Below are 17,744 nucleotides of genomic sequence, written 5' to 3'. Positions count from 1 at the left end.
CAGGGGCCGAGGTTTTCATAAAGTGCTACTGTGACATGCTGAATGGGGGGGGGGGGGGGGGGGGGGGGAGTATATGGAAGACCATGTGACTTGCAGTGTTTTCTAAGGCTGAGAGCTTCATTAGTCACTAAACTAGTGGCCATCATGTCACCTGGTGTGTAGAGTAGATCACCAGGTTCACACGGGTAAACAAATTGGTTCCCTAAGACAACATGCATTAGAACACTTCATCATCAAAAATCATCAAACTACGACCGTGACGGTGAGATCATTTCTTCAATAGACAATTTCATGCTGGAAGGCACCTTCTAATGTCTTATCTTTAAAGGCCACGGGTAAATATGTGGTTGGTGTGGCCAGGCTTCCCACGCTGGAGGCAACCTCCATGTCTTAAGGTTGAAGCAAAGGCATAAGTGCATTCTCTCTACTGGCCAGCAGAGGGCGACTCCTCCGGTTGAGAAAATGACTACACGTATTCCCTCAGTAAACATTGTAAACATGAGTTTATGGTTTCAATCTCTAGTTTTAAGTCTTCTTCGATACAGCATGATGTTCATTTATTAAATGATGATCCCATTTAGAGGTAAATAGACTATAAAGCATGTTATGCTTTAGGTTGGGACAATACCAAGTGATTGACAGGTTGCTGCAACAGCGTTGTTGAGTGCAGGAGTTGTCAGTGTTGTCCTTCCACAGCATGTTTTCAGTTCATGAAAGTTAATTGTATCAATTTGGTCACATAAAAATGTCTTAATCAGCATTTGGTTGTACTTGTACAATGGCCACGGCGGTTTGCCGAGGAAGCAGAGACCATCTATGTGTGCACTCTGTATTCATAATTTTTTTCATTTTTTTTTTCATTTTGCCCAAATTCAATCATTGTGCACTTTTGGAACTGGTGCTGCTATAGCCACTATCTTTGGAAAAGAGTTGGTAACACTGGGCTGAGTTTCACAGCCAAAAGCGTTTCCTCCACGGGAACTTTTCTTTGCCCAGAGCCCTCTGATTGGCCTCTCTTGTCATCTCCTCTGTTTTTTTTTTGTTTTATACTTTAATCATCCCTGTGACTGAGTGGGCTAAAACACACTTTTACTAAATGTTAATCTCATCCTCATTTCATCTGACAACACACAAGCTCCGATAGCTTTTAGCCAGCCGTGATTTATTCATTGTTGGGAGTAATATTGCTTTTTAGCGTGGCCCATTTCCTTGAGTCTCACGGGATGTCATATAACGCTCAACTTATCACACCAGCTCTAAGAGAGAGAGAGACAACTTTGAATACATTGAGGGACCACTTTACATGTTATTGCCTCTTGGAGGCATTTCCCTGATGATATAAACCTCTAAATTGCAAAGTGAAAAAACCTGTTAATGTTTCGGCGCTACATCCTCTGCCACTTTTAAAAGTCAATCAGTCATCACACAATCAGTATTCCCCACCACTCATGAGCCATACATGGGTAAGGAGAGACACAACGGGCTATCAGGTCTCCACAGTCTCCTGTCCAAGATACCCATTAAAGAGTCTTTATTGAGCCCAGGACCATTACCAAAAAAAAAAAAAGGTAATCCATTTGCCTCTACTGCTTTTTTTGTATTTTCTCTCCCTCTCGTCCTCTCTGAGCTAGTAGGCGAGCACCACTAGGCAGAGAGTTTGCACACGAGAGCAAATATCACATTAAACGAATGACAACAAACAAAGAGCATCATTAGTAAACCCGCGTATAACGGACAGCTTCACATTTAAGTGGGCTTTTAAAGCTTCCCCTCGCTCGCTGGATTTGCTGACTGGCTTGCTTCCCCAAATTAACTCATAATGTGGCTCGTCCACTCTGCTGTAACAGCCGCCACTCTTCATGGTTTCAGGCTTTCCACAAGGTTTTGGAACCCGACTGCAGGGATTAGTGGAGGAGGGAGGTTGGACTCTGCTGTTGGACCATGAAGGTCTGGCGTTCATCCCAAAGGGATCGGATGGGGTCGAGGTCAGCTTAAAGCGTTTCTTCGTGCACCTGGTTTTGTGCACAGGGGGTCATGTTGAAATAAGAACAGACCGTGCCCATAATGTCTAAAATATCGTTATTTGCTGCAGCATTTATCAGTGTTATGATAAACTCAATTTCATTTTGGAAAAAAACAAGCTTGATCATCACCATTCACATCGAGATTACAGTAGTTCATTGCCTTGTCCAGTGGAAACTATGCATCTCCAGATATGCTGATTTTTTATGTTTCTGACAAACTGAAGGATGAAGTGTTATACTTTCACGTTTTGAGCCAACTCTCCTACAATTTAAAACGGTGCTATTTTTCTGAGCTCATGATAAGTTGATTTTATATGATGCAATGCTGCAGATAAAACTAGCCAACAGTGTATGAAGGTGTTCAAATTAGCACAACCATAAACCTCTATATGCAACATGCACATTAATGCATAAGTCATTTTAGAACTATATTGACATAACTACTATACATTGCAGATGTTTTCATAAAACACCTACGTCCTACGCAACGTGAAATGAACTCCACTACCTACTGCAACCTTTACATGTTGCATGAATTGAAGAATTAGAAATAATAATCAGATAATGTATATAACAATATGACATTGACCGAGTCCTTTCTGCTGCATAATGAGCCATTATACTTTTCAGAGTACATTTCATTGATCACACTGATGTACTTTTACTTGAGTAAGTTCATTTTGATGCTATTGTTTTACTTTGGTAAAGGCTCAGAACCTCTTCCTCCAATGCATAGATCTAATCGAATCAGCAATCCATATTTTACAAAAAATAACTTGATAAGAGGATACTTACAATTAGGGCCACTCGACTGGTTTCACTCATGAAGGTCTAAGGCAGTAACCCTGGGGTTGTGGTTACCTTTTTTGTTAAGCTGGAGACTAAAAAAGACATGCACTTTAAACTTGTGAAGTCTCAAAGAGCAGGGCATTTACTCTAAATTAAAAAATCTAATTTAACGGAATTATCCTTTTAAATTAATCAATATAACAATGTTGTAACACAAAACACTCAGTCGTTTGACTGACAGGCTGCTGTATATGGTAAACATACTATCATTTGTGGACCTTTGTCTCCCCCGTGCGGTTGACGTTGTAATAATCCCGCGCACGTTGAGTCCTGATCAATACCCTGCAGCAGCAAAACAAACCAAACCATTGAAGTTATGTAGGAGTCTTCGAAGTGGTGAACGACTAACTGTAACACGTACATGTTTACAACATGTCTGTTGTATCACCGGTCCGGCCCAAAGAGTCGACCTCATAGCGCAGCTTTCCACTTTGAATGTGGATTTATTGTTATTACGTGCACGTTTAGATCAGTTTAACACGCAGACGACATGTTGACATTCCTCAAAGTGTGTCCGTTTTGAAATGTCATGAACAACGTGGCAGACTATCTGCATGTCGGCTCTGTATTTAAAAGCCCCTTCAACTGACGGCGACGCCACCTTTTCTTTAACTCTTGTTCGTAGTAGAAAACATGACGCCGACTGTAACAGGAAGAACCGCTGAAAGATGGATGAGCCGCACAGCCAATGGAATCGAAAACATCGCACGCTAAGCCCGCCCCCTCGCGGAAACCGGCCAATCGCCGCCACGGACGGCGACTTCCGCCACGGAAACGGATCCCGTCCATTGTATCAGCCGTTCGCGAAAGAGTGCCGCGATTGTTGAGCTAAAAATCTGTTGTTTCTTTCCCTAAAGTTGTTTCGTTTGCTCCCCCGACGGTCGTCGCTTTTGACCCCGGGAACCGCGTTCGCTTTTGTTAGTGTTATGTGAATCTTACGGGGAGGGGGGAGGAAAAGTAGCCGGGGGGGGGGGAGAAACGACGGTTGACGGCGTTACCATAGGAATTTGTCCGTTAGCGGCAGCTCAGCCACCTTGCGGTTCAACTAGCGCTCGAGCTAACCGACGTTAACCGTCGCTGTGCGGATGTAACAGGGTGGGGGGGACGAGGTAGCTCCGGGAATATGTATTTAACCGTGTTCAAATTAAATCGCCGGTGTCTAAAAATAAACACGGTGGCTGTTTAGCTCGCGCACTAGCTGCTACGTAGCAGAGTTAGCTAGCTACCGGATTGTCTTTTCACAAAAGGGCAACAAACGGATTTAGTCGCCAGACTAAATCTTTTACTGTTTTTTTTAATTTTTTTTTAATTTATTATTATTTATTGGTCTCCTGCACTGCGATAGTACAGGATGAATGGATTCAGCACCGAGGAAGACAGCCACGACGGACCGCCGGCGCCGCCGTTTTACGGGCAGAGCTGCTGTCTGATCGAAGACGGGGAGCGCTGCGGCCGGTCGGCCGGCAACGCCTCCTTCAGCAAGAGGATCCAGAAGAGCATCTCGCAGAAGAAGCTCAAGCTCGACATCGACAAGAGCGTGAGTGTCGTGTGTGTGTTGTTGTGATGTCCAGCTGTTAGCATAAACAAAAGGGCACCGTCGTTGTTTGTTCCCTTCATGCTGTGAGGTGTGTTTGTTCTCTGTAGCTGAATCTACCGGGACGACTTGCAGCTCGTTACAACAGTTCGCCTCTGAAAAACACGCCTCCTGCTCTTCTTAAAATGGCTGTTGCCAGCTGTGTTGTTTAGTTAAACGTCGGTGCAGTTAAAAGTGGCACAAACCGGCTTATTTGGTTTGAAACGCCACGACTTTAGCTACAAGTTTCACATTAGTGCATTTAGTTTCACTGATCTCCTATTACATGTAATATCTTTCTTTTTTTTAATGACAAACGTATTTGCGGCCTACCAAACGTTTATTTTGGGCCAGAACATCAGTGAGAGAAACTTGCAAAGACGAATAATAATAACCCGAGGCTGGACCAGCAACCAGGCCCCAGATCCTCCAGGGGGCCTCCGAGTCTGGGAGGGTGGAGGGGCGTCTCATGTATTAACCAGTGCGTAGGAGCCACACTAAATGTTTGCGCACGTCCAAAAGAAGTAAATGCCCATGCGCCACAAAAATAACAAATCAGATTTATAAAGCCAGTGAGCTATTTCCTTTTTCTTTATTTTTTTCTAAATACAAAAATCTACCTGTGAATGTGCGCAGGTGGTTCCGCCTCACTCCACGCCCAACATCCAACCATAAATGGTGAAAAGCACCTAGTGGATGTTAATGCAAAGACATCTGCTGACCAGTGGGTCTTTACACCGTATAATGTTTACTGACAATCAGGCTGATTTTAAGACAAAAGGAAGTTTTGAGAGGCGAACACACTTTATTCATTCATGTTTTCTTCTGGCTTTTATGATTCGGACTGATGATGATGATGATGATGATTGTGCGAGAGCTGTCGCCGGCTTTTTTTCCCCCCACTTTCCACTAATTTACACAATCCTTATGTGCAGGTGGAGACGATTTGCCAGGTGAGGTGACTGGAGAAGGTGTGTGACTGTCACCATGGTGACTCCTCTGCTCCAGTGAGCTCTGATACTGGCACCCGGATAGCTGTTTACAGTTTGTCTGTGTACAGTATGCTGCATCTGTCACTGTGGAATAAACCAGAAATAATCAACAAAGTACTGTTCACGGCAGCGATTTTGCCCACAAAAAAGAAAACACAATATGAAAACTAAGATTGTACTTGGTGATATTTGCCCAGTATCGGACAGTTGTTTAACACTAATTTGAGTTATCTTACAGCTGATGGTGATTTCATCAGCTGACCACGAGTGTCGGTTGTCCGGCACTCTTCTCTGCACTCTTGTTTATGTCTTTTACAATTTGAAATGTGCTCACTGGCACAAATAACCCTGCTGGTTTGACTGTTTGTGATGAAGAGAATATGTAAGTGCAAAGTAACGTGTGCAATTAAATATGTGTGAGAGGCGTCATTATTTGTGTATCGATGCCTCTCGCACGTACTTTCTACAATCTGGCTTCACTTCCCCAGCTGCGTTGCCAGTTTCCTCCGTGTCTGTAAATGTTCGTACGCACGGGTTCAGAGTTTCCGTACAGGTGCGCACATTCTCCCGTCATTCTCTTTCAGGCCCCGTTTTGTGCATTCACAACAGTTATAAGCGAGACCCGCCCCACCCCTCCCCTGAGCTTCCCTGTGTGCTCGTTTGATCTGCAGCAAAGCTGTTTGGGAATACGCGACACTGAACTGATGATCGATCGGCCGATTTGAGCTCTCATTTTTGTCTATTGGATCTACAGTGATTTATAATACAGATACGTATTATAGAGCGTCGTACGAGAAGCTGCACCCGGTAACTGTTTTTTATATTTTTCTTGTACTGTTCAAAATTATTTATTTGTAATGAATATTTTCCGTTGGTCAACTAATTAGTTGATTGATCAATGGTTTCAGTGCTGCAACATACACTGATGTTTTGGGGTGACCCCCGTGTTTATTTATTGATGCAGCGTGCTAAACCCGTTTCCAATGTCGTCCTCAGGTGGCCCTTTTGGACGAATACGTGCATTCCGAACAACACAAAGGAGGCGCTAAAAAAAATACCGTCGCTAAGTTTGAATCCCTGTGTCAAAATCTAGATTCAATATTTTTTTTTTCTTTTTATTCACAAGTTGTTATTATGCAATCATGTTCTTAAGTACACCTGTCTTTAATTGACTCGCCACAAATGTGGGGTCTGGGTAATGTCCCTGTCACATGGAAGCTGCTGTGTGTCTTCTGCCGGATGCGTTTGTAAAGCAACAGGATACTGAATACACAAAGAGCTGCACACCGCCGTGTCCCCGACGCATGCAGGGAAGTCTTAACGAATGTGCTCCTGCTTTGTATAATTATATTCAGGATCTTCTTTTTTTATTTTTTTTAATCTGCCTTTTTTAAGATTTGATGCCCAAACAGTAGAACCAGAGGGAAAAAAAGCTCTGTGTTCTCCCGGTTGTTTGGACGTTTTTACAGGCATGGCGGGATTCATGTCACGACTTGCGTGCGGTGGCCCAGAGGAATCAACGCACATTAACAGCGGGCAGGATTCGATGTTGCATTTTCATCGCCTCTATCCAAAATGTGTCCGTAGCGTCGCTCATCAAACACGGTCGAGTACAGAGGTCTTGTGTCTGTCTTTGATTCGATACTTCCTGTTTTTAAGCCCCGGCTTTGCCCTAGTTTACCTTGGCAAAGATCTTGTGATGAGAAAACATATAACCCTGCCGTGTTTACATTTCAGTGTGAGGCATTTAGTATGTGTCAGGCTGCTCCTTTATAATACTCTCATGTCATTCTAGGTGCGACACCTCTATATCTGCGACTTCCATAAGAACTTCATCCAGAGCGTCCGCAACAAGAGGAAGAGGAAGACCAGTGACGACGGCGGAGAGTCCCCGGATCATGACGTGGAGGTCCCCGAGGTAACGTGGCCTCAAACGTTGCTCGCAATGCAGACATCAGCTCAACGTTCAATAGAGAAAGGGGGACAAAAGAAGACATGATGGCGGGGCCTAGGGAACCTTAAAAAACACCCCGAGTCATGGCGAATGTGTAACCACCATTACTCTGTTTGAGAAACATTTTCATCCTACTCGGTTGTGTTTATTTTATTTTTTAGTGTTCATTCCCGCAATTACCCAATTTCTCCACAGAGATCATTATGGATTCATCTCTCCTCTTTTTTTAAAATTAAAACAGTAAAAGAGGCAGGAACCTCCTTGAGTCTGAAGTAAATCATTGAAAATGTGTTCAGGGTGGATTCCAACAATTCCCTGACTGGCTCGGTCCTCCGTCGTGTTTTTCAGGTCGACCTCTTCCAGCTGCAGGTGAACACGTTGAGACGCTACAAGAGACACTACAAGCTGCAGACCAGGCCCGGACTCAACAAGGCCCAGCTGGCAGAGGTAAAGAGCCAACCGGCGGCCGCAGGAGTCGAGTGCAGATGTGCCACAACTCGTTTACGGCTTCATTCACCGGTTTTAATTGATGTTAATTAGAGATGCGCCGGCTTCAAGCTCACAATTCTTTTCCAATGTCCAAAATAAGCCGTCGAGCAACAATAACTTAAACAGACACCTGTCACGGCCCTCCGTAGCCAGTCCTGCTTAATAGACAGCTAGCTAGCAAGCGGATGCATCGACTTGCATTGTGATACATTACATTTCTACTCAATGATGATATGATGCTGTGTTCAATCGGGAAAAAAAAAACACAGATTAGTCCACTACAGTCTCGTTAGTTTCTTTAAAGACATTTTAATTTAAGTAGCATCCGGGGAGGAAGCTCGTCTTTTTCAGGATTCCTGTGGAAAAGCCGGGCTCACACGGGTCGTATTGTGTAAGCGTTGAAGGCCGTTGGGCCGCCCTCATTAAGCGCCGCGGCCTCTTCTCAACCCTCGGTTCCATGTTACTCATTTCCCGTGATATACGTGGTGTTGCGCGTCCTATCCCGCAGTAATTGGTCATGGAGAGATTGTCGGACCCAATTTGCACAAATCGACAGGTGGACCTCGTGCAGCTGGCTCGGCCCTCCTTTACAACAACCTCCTGTGTGGAGGGGGAGTGGGGTGGGGTCGGGGGGGTAACGGTGCTAACGGTGGGAATGACTGAATGAAACTGGTCTGTACGTTGAATGCTTGCCCAACATTCAGTCGGGTTCAGGCCCCCCTATTCATGAGCCTCCCACGTCATTAATAAAGCAGCAGTCAACAGCCCACAACCAGTTACAGCTGTTTGTTCGCAGCCTCGAAGAGGAAAACAACCGGTAGTAAAGTCTGCATTAAATGTCTCCCTCTGGGAAAATATCCATCTGTTTGCATCTTTAAAGATTGCAGGTTGCCCCGCTCACTCACATTTGGTTCGCGGTTCAACAGAAAGTAAAACAGAAATCCAGCCCACAACATTTGTTTTAAAGGTTACGGTAAACTGGGACCTCACGTGAGATGTTCCCTCAGGGGTGTAGATGAGATGGAGGAAGACTTTCAATGCATTTGCGGGAGGAGTTAAGAGTGTTATGTACTCGTCAACAGAGGAGTGCATACCGTCTTTCTTTTTCTTTCCTTTTTAAGGTATCGAGTACCGATATCCAAAAAGCTTGTTCCGCGTTCGTAGCTCTACGAAAAAGGAGCGCCCTGCAATTCATAAATATCCCCTGAAAGCCAATCTTATGTTATCCACGTATTTAACCAGGAAGTACGAGGACCGAATACGCAACGTTGATTTATTTGTCACGTGACTTCCGTCCTTAAGCAACCATCACTTCTCAAAGTTTTTTCAACCCAAAAACCCCCTCTATTCCCTAAACTCCAACTCGGCCGTTTCGTTGTCAAAAACCTAAACTCGGCTTCCTGTTTGGAACGAGCGGAAATCGGTACGTGTTCCTCGACTAAAATGAGGATTTATCTTGTGGTAAGACATCTTTTCTGACGCTCCGTTGAAGTTCTAAACGCTGTGCGTCTGCTTTGGGAAACTGTGGCACGGGAAGCCGGGACCCAAAGACCGGACAATGAATGGGAATAAATGCTACGCAGATGACCATTTTAACCTCTTCCTCCTCTGCAGACCGTGAGTCGTCACTTCAGGAATATTCCGGTGAACGAGAAGGAGACGCTGACCTACTTTATTTACATGGTGAAGAGCAGCAAGAGCCGCTTGGACCAGAAAGGCGACAGCGGCGTCGGCGTTGGCGGTGGCGTTGGTGTTGGTGGTGGTGGCGTCGGCGGCGGCAGCAAACCGCTGGACTAAACCTCGCAGCGGCGACCGCAGCAGCAACAGTAGCTACAGCGAAAATCAACAATAACCCACAGCTTTCCGCAAAAGCCTGGACACCACCACTAACGACGACAACAACAACAACAACAACCCCAAAGCAGCTCCTCCCGCAGCCCTGCCGCCGTCCCACTCCTCTGTAAGACCAGAACACAAACTCTTGTTGTCCTCAGAGGACATTTAACGCCAACGGAGGAGAATTCAGGGTGGGATGAGTTCACCTTTTTGTCTTTCGCTCATTTTTGCCCTTCTAACATAAAAAAAAAAAAAAAACTGTCTCTGCGCATGTTGTCATCATCCTCTTCCGCAAAAAGCCTGGTCTCTAAAGACTTTCTGAGGACCAGGACTCACTCCGCAGGTGTGGGGGGGGGGTTACGTCGTAAAACTGTCAATATGTACAAAAGAACAGCGTCCGATCTTTCGTAAGTTGGTTGAATGCAATGTACGATACAGCTGCCTTAAGAGTGGGGAACGAGTCGTTTTGGTAACGAGGAGTCATTTGGAATCGAATGAGGAAGAGTGGGATTTAGTGTGAGGTTTTTTTTTTTTTCTTTTATTGTGAATGAATGAGTTGTTGGAAAGGGGGGGCGCTGCCTTCGCTGAAGCTCCCTTCAGAATATCAGGGCTCCACGTCAGTTTAAATGGCACCGAATTCACATGAAAACCTTCATTCTCAATAATGTTTAAAAAACAGATGAAATGCAAGCTGATCTCAGTCCTGATATTTGATCTTTTAGTCGCCCCTTTCCTGCTGGACGTGGTGCATTCAAAGACCGATGGTGGTGAATGATGTAGCATTCGGCTATGACCCACTCTTCTCCTTGCTAACTGTTTTATGTATGTTTGAATACACACACACACACACATTCATTTTCTTTCTGCATTGCAGGTTTCGGTAGCTAAATTCTATTTTTTTTTTTTTTTTCTTTGCATTAATTCAGCATTAAGATGATTTTGTTTTATCATTTCTTTTGTGTGGGTGTGTGTGTGTGTGTGTTTGTGTGAGTAAATATTAGCATAATTTTAATATTTAAGAGCTGTGTTTAGTGGACAAAAGTCTCAAGTCTTCATTTATTTCGTTACATACTTGGATGCGTTTCAAGAAGCTGTAAAGCAAAAAAACGGAAGTCAATGGGTTGTTTTTGTCCTTCTTTCTTTATCTTTTGAGTAATTTTAAACTAAAACACTTGTGGATGCCTTTCTTCATGTCTGCCTGCAGAAATCACAATGTCAGCTGATGAGTTCTAAACAAAAAAGAAGAAGGAAAAACAAAAGGGTGTTTTAAATTGTTTATGCCCAGTTGAAATAATCCCGTCGTGAAGGAGTTTGTGACCATCTCGACTTCTTTTCTATTTTTGTACGTTGACATTGAAGCGCTCTGACTCTGCACTTTGGCGATTTATTGTCTTAACGATTTGAGTATTCGAGTAACCGATTTTTCACAAGTTAGTGAAATGAATGAGATAAAGGAATTCGGTTGGATTGGGTCTTCATATTGGGTTTCCATGATTTTAAGCCCTGATGGGGGAGGGGAGGGGGAGGGAGTAGCACTTTGGGCATTTGCCAGTTAAACATAAAACATTTTTTAGGCGAAGATACCGACGGGCGATACACGTTTATTTCAATTCTTTAAGCACTGCGGGAACCTCCCAGGCCACGAACAACTTGCAGCTCTTCAGCTCCACACTTGGATTTGTTTTTTCCTTCACTGTGGTGACGACATAGTGTGGGCTTTTCTTTCTGCAGCCTCTGACACGCATCGTATTTAAGTTGTTCCACAAATCTGAGTCGTCTACCTTCAAAAGGGTTCTTTTTTTTTACTTTCTTTTTTTTTTTGGGTTATAGTTTTTTTTTTTTTTTTTTTTTTTTAAAAAGCGTCTGTTATATTTTCACTTTTGCTTGTAGGTTTGTTAGTGTCATGTAGATAACACCCAACTTTATTAACATATAGGCCACGCCACATTAACGTAATTGTTGTATTAGAAGAAAAAAAAACATATTTAAATATGGCTGCTTATTGCTCCTGATGATGATGATGATGATGATGATAATAAATGTGTTGTACAGACAGACTCAACAGTTTTGTCTCTATTCTTTTCACAGGTTGCTCAACTGTCGCAGATAGTTTTTCAGCTACACTTTATATATGAATACATATGGCATCAAAATAATCTCTTAAAATAAGGATGAAGGATTATTTATTTTTTTCAATGCAGCGAGGTTGGACGTAGTTGAATCAGGCTGCAGTTTCAGGAATCGGCCGCCAGGTGTCGCTGTGCCTCACGTGAAATGGAGGGCAGCGGTGCAGAGAGGCGGATTTTAAAAACACCTGGAGACTTTTAGAGGGAAAAACATGAAAACAGCATCTTCCAAGCGTTTTGAAGGAGAAAGATGCCCTTTTTTTTCATAGCGAAGAAAACTATTTTCAGCCAAATTTCGTTTTTCTTTAATAAAAAAAAGAGAACATAATTACTAACTTGTGTCCAAGACCTAAATAACTTGTGGTGGAGTCTATCAGACGAGATGAACAATGCAGCCCACTGGGCTATTAGGTTACACACATGACTAACGGAAGGATTAGGTGATTTATTTATTATTTATGTAAAATGTGTTTTATTCTGAATTACCTTAGTTATCCCCCCACCCAGCGGGGAATATGAAAATTACTAGTAGTCAATTTGATATACGTTAGTATCGAAAATGTGTAAGGAAAGTTTAAATTTAAACATGCGTTCTCAGAATTGTATATACAACCATATCAAGTAGAATTTTGACTGAAGTAATGTGAGGAAACGACCGGTGTCTTTTTTTTTTAAGTATCTTGAAATTAAATGTTTTATCATTAGTTAAATTATCTTGAAATGATGTAGTGATCCTTGATTAATTTCATAACATTTTTTTCAGGTGATTTTATTTAATTTTTTTCACATTGATTATAATTAACAGGTAATAGAAGAAGTAAAGACATTACGGTGAATAATGTCTGTCTGATAAAACATCGTTGTAAACGAGAAAAGGAAAACAAAAAAAAAACTTCACTGCAGCTGGAGTGACTTAAAATAATTCATTTATTTACGGAACTAAATATAACTTCACATCCAAAATGTACATTTCCATCAGCATTTCGCACAGAAATAAACCTTGAATCCCTTTTTGAGTTTTGGTGTTGAACATGTCGGAGTGAAAGCGGTGCGTTTACGGAACATTCGGTGTCTCGGAACGGACAGTGACATTAATTTTGAGGTAGATTCAGTAAATTCAATAATTTCCTACAAAAGAAACTTCAACAACAGCCGTTATAGTTAACAGTCAGAACTCCATTTGAGTATTTTTTTTGTGTTACATATCTGACCGGAAATACTGGATTAATAATAGTTTAAATATTCTGCGACGAAACAGTGACCCCCAAAAAAAGAAAAGAAAAGGTTTCCCCTCAAAAAATGTGTTTCATCTGGACTCGGCTTCCAAAAATGGATAGGAAGGATTTCTAGATTATTTTTTTGTTCTATTTTTTAAAATGTAATTTCACTTCCGTTTTTAGCTCGACGTCACATTACAAAGAAGCCTGTCTGGGTTTTTATTGATTTAATTCATAAAAGGTATCACTTTGGATGTCATGCGGTTACTCGTGACGTCATGGTTTGTAATTTGTTTGCAGCTCAAAATTAAGAAACTATATTCAGGCCATACTAAATACTATATATATATATATATATATATATATATATATATATATATATATATATATATATATAAACCTACAACATGCTGGCAACACATGGAAACCATAATACGTGTGCCTGAACGGTTTTATTAAAGTTATAGTTAGAATCAAAATATTGCACGATATTTGAGTGGCACAGCTGCTTTTATGATTGGGTAACAATCTATCAATCAACACCTGTCATCCTCTGGTGACTCACTCTGAGAATTGTATGTTTAAATATTGTGCTGTGCAGCTTGTGTGCCTGTGATTTGTCATAAATTACACACAACAACAACGAAAAAACTCGGGCAAAAGAAAAAAAGTTAGCTGAAAGTTGAAATGAAAATAAATATAATGTTCGCACTTCTGCAACAGACATATACATACTGTGCATTTACACCACATGACATTTGTTACACTGTATTTATTTTCTGCTCCAGCGCCATCAGACGTGGAAAACACCACCACACCACGCCAGATAAAAACACATTTCTAGGAGGGGGGGGGAGACACAGATGTTTTTTTTCTTTTCTTCATTTTTTTTTGACACCACATGGCCACATCTGGTCTACAGCACTGTAAGGGTGGACACATCAAAAAGCAGAAAGACCACACATTTAATACAGTCAGAGGCGTGCGTGTGTGTTCGTGCGTGCGTGTGAAGGGGAGAAGGAGATCAACAAATTGTCCATCGTGCTGTTTCCCTCCGCCGCTCACCTTGTTTGCATGTTGTCCTTTCATTATCTCTCCTTCTTCTTCTTTTTTTTGCGCATCATTGCACGTGCACAGCGGTGTGTTTGGGTTCAGTCAGTCAGTGGTTGTGTTTTTCTTCTTTTTTTTCCTTTACGATTTGAATCCAGAGTCCGAGGAAGGGTTGGAAGGGAGGAAGAGGAGGAGGAGGAGGAGGAGGGAGGGTCACTGGTTGAGCTCCAGAGCCCAGACCTGCTGCGGCCACCCGGTCCGGCCCTTCACCTTCTTCTCGGCTCCTAATGACTCCTGCGGGCCGTCAGTCTGCGACACCGAGAGAACAGCACGTTATCATCACGTACGGGACCCCGGTCGGGTCAGTCTGCGGAACAATTGCATTTCCTGGCGACTTATTCATATCGTAAAGTTTACGCTCTGACTCTGATCTGGAAAGACTCTCCACAACTGTGGCACGTTCTGTTTTTCGTCACATTGTAACCCACGCGATGATTTCTGGGGGCCTTTCGTGACGCAATCGGGGTCGTGACATCAAATACACAGGCTTTCATTAAATGAAACCATGAAAGCTAAATCCCAAATGATTCAACAGATATGTAAAAAAAAAATTATACAACAATATTAAATAATAATGCATATTTCTAAAGTAATATGGGCTAATCGGAAGTGTTTGTGTTATAAACTTAAATATTATTTGTTTATTATAGCACACACAGACGTTATCCATCTCCACACATTGTGAAGAAATATGACTTTAAAGTGTTAAATATATTCATGAGATTGGGCCTGTCGTCATTCTGGTGATTAGCAGCAGCACATATTTCGTAATGTAGCAGTAATAATGTTACCAATACATTACAGTCAAAACGTAACGGAGTTTATGAAGCTAAAAGGGTCCAAACTTATTTTAATGAGGTGACTGTTCCCATTGTAAGACTTGTTATTATAGATGCAACAAAATAACCATAAAGGGCTTCATTTTATACCACAGTCATTTTTGTATCTATTGGCTAAGAATATAATTCAATAATATTTATTAAATTATTAGAACATCCAGATAATAATCCGACTGAGAAAAGTAAAACTGTAAATCATGTTTTATATTCAGCTTTTGTTGGTAAACTTTGGCGTCTCGTTAAATTCCACCTTAACAAAAATTATGTTTCCATTACAATCCAGGCCTCCAGTTTTATTTTTTTCTTTCTTTTTTTAAAAACAATGACTAAGAAAGTCAAACTAACAACTTAATTGTTTTGGGGTTTGCAGTTATTTTGATCAACAAGAAAGTTCCGGAGGCTTCTACTTACCGGCTCCCGTTTCCTTTTCAGATCCCGGTTTTCAAATTTCTTAATCTCGGCCTTAAAGCCCTCCGTCTCCCCGGTGTCTTTGGCCAGGACGTCCATCAGGTAGGCGATGTAACTGGTCGCCAAGCGTAAAGTTTTAATTTTAGACAGTTTTGTGTCCGCGGGGACGTTGGGGATACACTCCCTGAGCTCGGCGAAGGCTGTGTTGATGCTCTCCGTCCGCCTGCGCTCCTTCTTCGGCCCCGACGTCCGCCTCTTCCCCATCCCCGCCTGGAGCCCCTCCAGCCGGGCGTCGTGCGTCGCTCCGGGCGCCCCGTGCTCCGCGGCCGGGTACGGAGCCTGGATCTGGAAGTCCGGGGGCACCTCGCCGTGGTTCACCACCCAGCTCTGGAAGTACGGCGCATCCTGGTGACACCGCTGGACGAACGGGAAGGGTTCGTGCATCAGGTGGTGGTGATGCTGGTAGCCCCCGATGAGGTTCATGTCGAGCGGGATGAAAAATGTGCTCGTTTCCGTGTTTTCCGTCGCCCTCGGTCTCTCTCCGGTAGTGCCCCAAAACGGTCTCTGCTGGGGGATCGACAGCCAACAGAACTCATTCAACACTTAAATATGTATTCCCTTAAATGCATTAATGAGTCAAACCGAACGGAGCCACCGACTTGTACATCGTCGTCATTCTGAAAGCGACTCAAGCCGAGTTGAAAGAGGCCCTGAAAAAAAGTTTATAATTCCAGAGGACAACTCTTGGCGATGAGCTCCGCTTTGTCTTTTTCTTTCTTGCGATGGTTTCCCGGAGAGGCTGCTGCTCTGATTTGCCCAAGAAATTTGACCCCGGTTAAGGTGTGAGGCCCCCAGGTTTATATGATTTGGATGTCAGCGTGGAGAGGAGGCAGCCAATAGAGGAAAGCGCCCAGGATGGGAGGAGAGTCTAGAGACGTTTGCAATAACATGCGCCATGGTGCCATAATCTCAGGGCTACACACAAGCAGCCCATATCTGCTTGTTGTTGGACTTGGTTTCTGGATACGCAGACGTGCACATATGAAAGGGGGGGCGGGGGGGGGGGCGGGGTGTGGTTTAACTGTCTTCAAGTTTTGGAGGAGAAAAAAAGGAGTTTGTTGTCAGTTCGAATGGTTGGAGAGGTTTTACGCAGAGAATTTACGCACCGTATGTTTCGCTGGGCATGTTTATTAGGTGTGATGTTGGTCATTCAATGGTGAAAATAATTCCTTTGTGTTCTTTTATTTGTCAACTTGTGGGCGATCATGCAGGGAATTTAACACAGCACGGAATCTGGAATTCCGTTTGTTTTTGGAGTTGCGCACAATTAAAAAGGCCTCTTTCTTGCTTAATCTGACGATGGAAACTATTTTAATTCACAGACTTGATTAGGCTCAAACATTGAGATCACCCGACTTTACTAAACTGTTCGATGGATGAATTGTCCACTTTTCAATTGAATAATGTGAATTACATTTTTTTTTTTTTGTAGATTGAACACATAACGGCAACATTTTCTTCGTATTAATTAACTTCTCAATGAATCTAATACAATATCCGCCCCATGCCACTGCCGACGTGTTGCTTCAATCCATAAATGTACTCTGAACATATTAGATTATGTGTGTATTTCCGTTCCAGCTCATTCGCCCTTTTGCTTTAAAAAAAAAAAGAAAAAAAAGATCTTCAAGAATTCTTCATGTTTTCTCTAACGCGTAATTGCAGTTTTTGCGTAAACGGGCTCCATTTCGACAGTATCATTATCTCCCTTTCCAGCAATAACACGAGGTGCGTGTCAGCGCGCTCTGGGAATGTAAATGAAACAGCTTGATGAATTATTTGGTGCCTTTTTTGGACAGACACAGTCCGCCGCCCTGTTGTAATCATACCTCAGCAATAGCGGCTTTATCTGCGCATTAATTCCCCACAGCTCCTTACACACTAAACACATCATCCTGTCTCTATCGCCCAAAAAACATTATCCCATTACATTACATGACCTTGACGCTATTTGGAAACCATTTACGGCCCGAGTCTTATCTAAATACAGTCATAAATCAGGAGGTGTCACCGTGCAGCGGGGTTACATGTATTCCATAAAAGCTCTCCTGGCCTGCTCACTGTTTACATGCAGCGCGGCAGTTTTCAGCATATTCCACCCCGCGTTACAATAAATCAATAAATCAGCCACAACGTTATGTTGCGTGTTTTATAGGGATTTACAAAATACTGCACGGACTCAAGATAATATCCCTAAATGCGCACGCATGTACTAAAACACCTTTTTCTATTTCGATTGTATTCACTTATACTCTTAAAATATATCT

The 17,744-nt window shown here is 42.7% G+C and overlaps 2 protein-coding genes across 8 annotated transcripts; one reads left to right on the top strand and one right to left on the bottom strand.

Annotated features, from left to right (window-relative positions):
- The first annotated feature begins 3,356 nt into the window (after positions 1 to 3,356).
- On the top strand, positions 3,357 to 11,775 carry LOC117742514 (histone deacetylase complex subunit SAP30L). Of its 3 annotated transcripts, none has more exons than XR_004611045.1 (5): positions 3,357 to 4,410; positions 5,382 to 5,417; positions 7,234 to 7,356; positions 7,741 to 7,839; positions 9,496 to 11,775. XR_004611045.1 is itself a non-coding variant. In XM_034549959.1 (5 exons), exons 1-5 carry the CDS (start codon positions 4,225 to 4,227, stop codon positions 9,676 to 9,678), a joined length of 609 nt encoding a protein of 202 aa, XP_034405850.1. In that variant the 5' UTR covers positions 3,625 to 4,224; the 3' UTR covers positions 9,679 to 11,775. The 3 variants fall into 3 exon arrangements, 2 of the variants coding, with proteins under 2 accessions (XP_034405850.1, XP_034405851.1); XM_034549959.1 differs by having other exon boundaries at positions 3,625 to 4,410; positions 5,382 to 5,399; XM_034549960.1 differs by lacking the exon at positions 5,382 to 5,417 and having other exon boundaries at positions 3,625 to 4,410.
- A 2,178-nt stretch (positions 11,776 to 13,953) lies between these two features.
- On the bottom strand, positions 13,954 to 16,250 carry LOC117742965 (heart- and neural crest derivatives-expressed protein 1-like). Of its 5 annotated transcripts, none has more exons than XM_034550663.1 (2): positions 15,421 to 16,250; positions 13,954 to 14,419 (listed from the first exon to the last, which is right to left on the bottom strand). In XM_034550663.1, the coding sequence occupies exons 1-2, from the start codon at positions 15,898 to 15,900 to the stop codon at positions 14,324 to 14,326; spliced, it is 576 nt and encodes a 191-aa protein (XP_034406554.1). In that variant the 5' UTR covers positions 15,901 to 16,250; the 3' UTR covers positions 13,954 to 14,323. The 5 variants fall into 5 exon arrangements, with proteins under 5 accessions (XP_034406554.1, XP_034406552.1, XP_034406555.1 ...); XM_034550661.1 differs by having other exon boundaries at positions 14,324 to 14,401; positions 15,394 to 15,900; XM_034550664.1 differs by having other exon boundaries at positions 14,324 to 14,404; positions 15,421 to 15,900.
- Between the last annotated feature and the right edge of the window lie 1,494 nt (positions 16,251 to 17,744).

Source organism: Cyclopterus lumpus, chromosome 14 (assembly GCF_009769545.1).
Source record: "Cyclopterus lumpus isolate fCycLum1 chromosome 14, fCycLum1.pri, whole genome shotgun sequence".
In the NCBI taxonomy this organism is placed as follows: Eukaryota; Metazoa; Chordata; class Actinopteri; order Perciformes; family Cyclopteridae; genus Cyclopterus; species Cyclopterus lumpus.
This window is presented reverse-complemented; position numbering and strand designations above follow the sequence as displayed.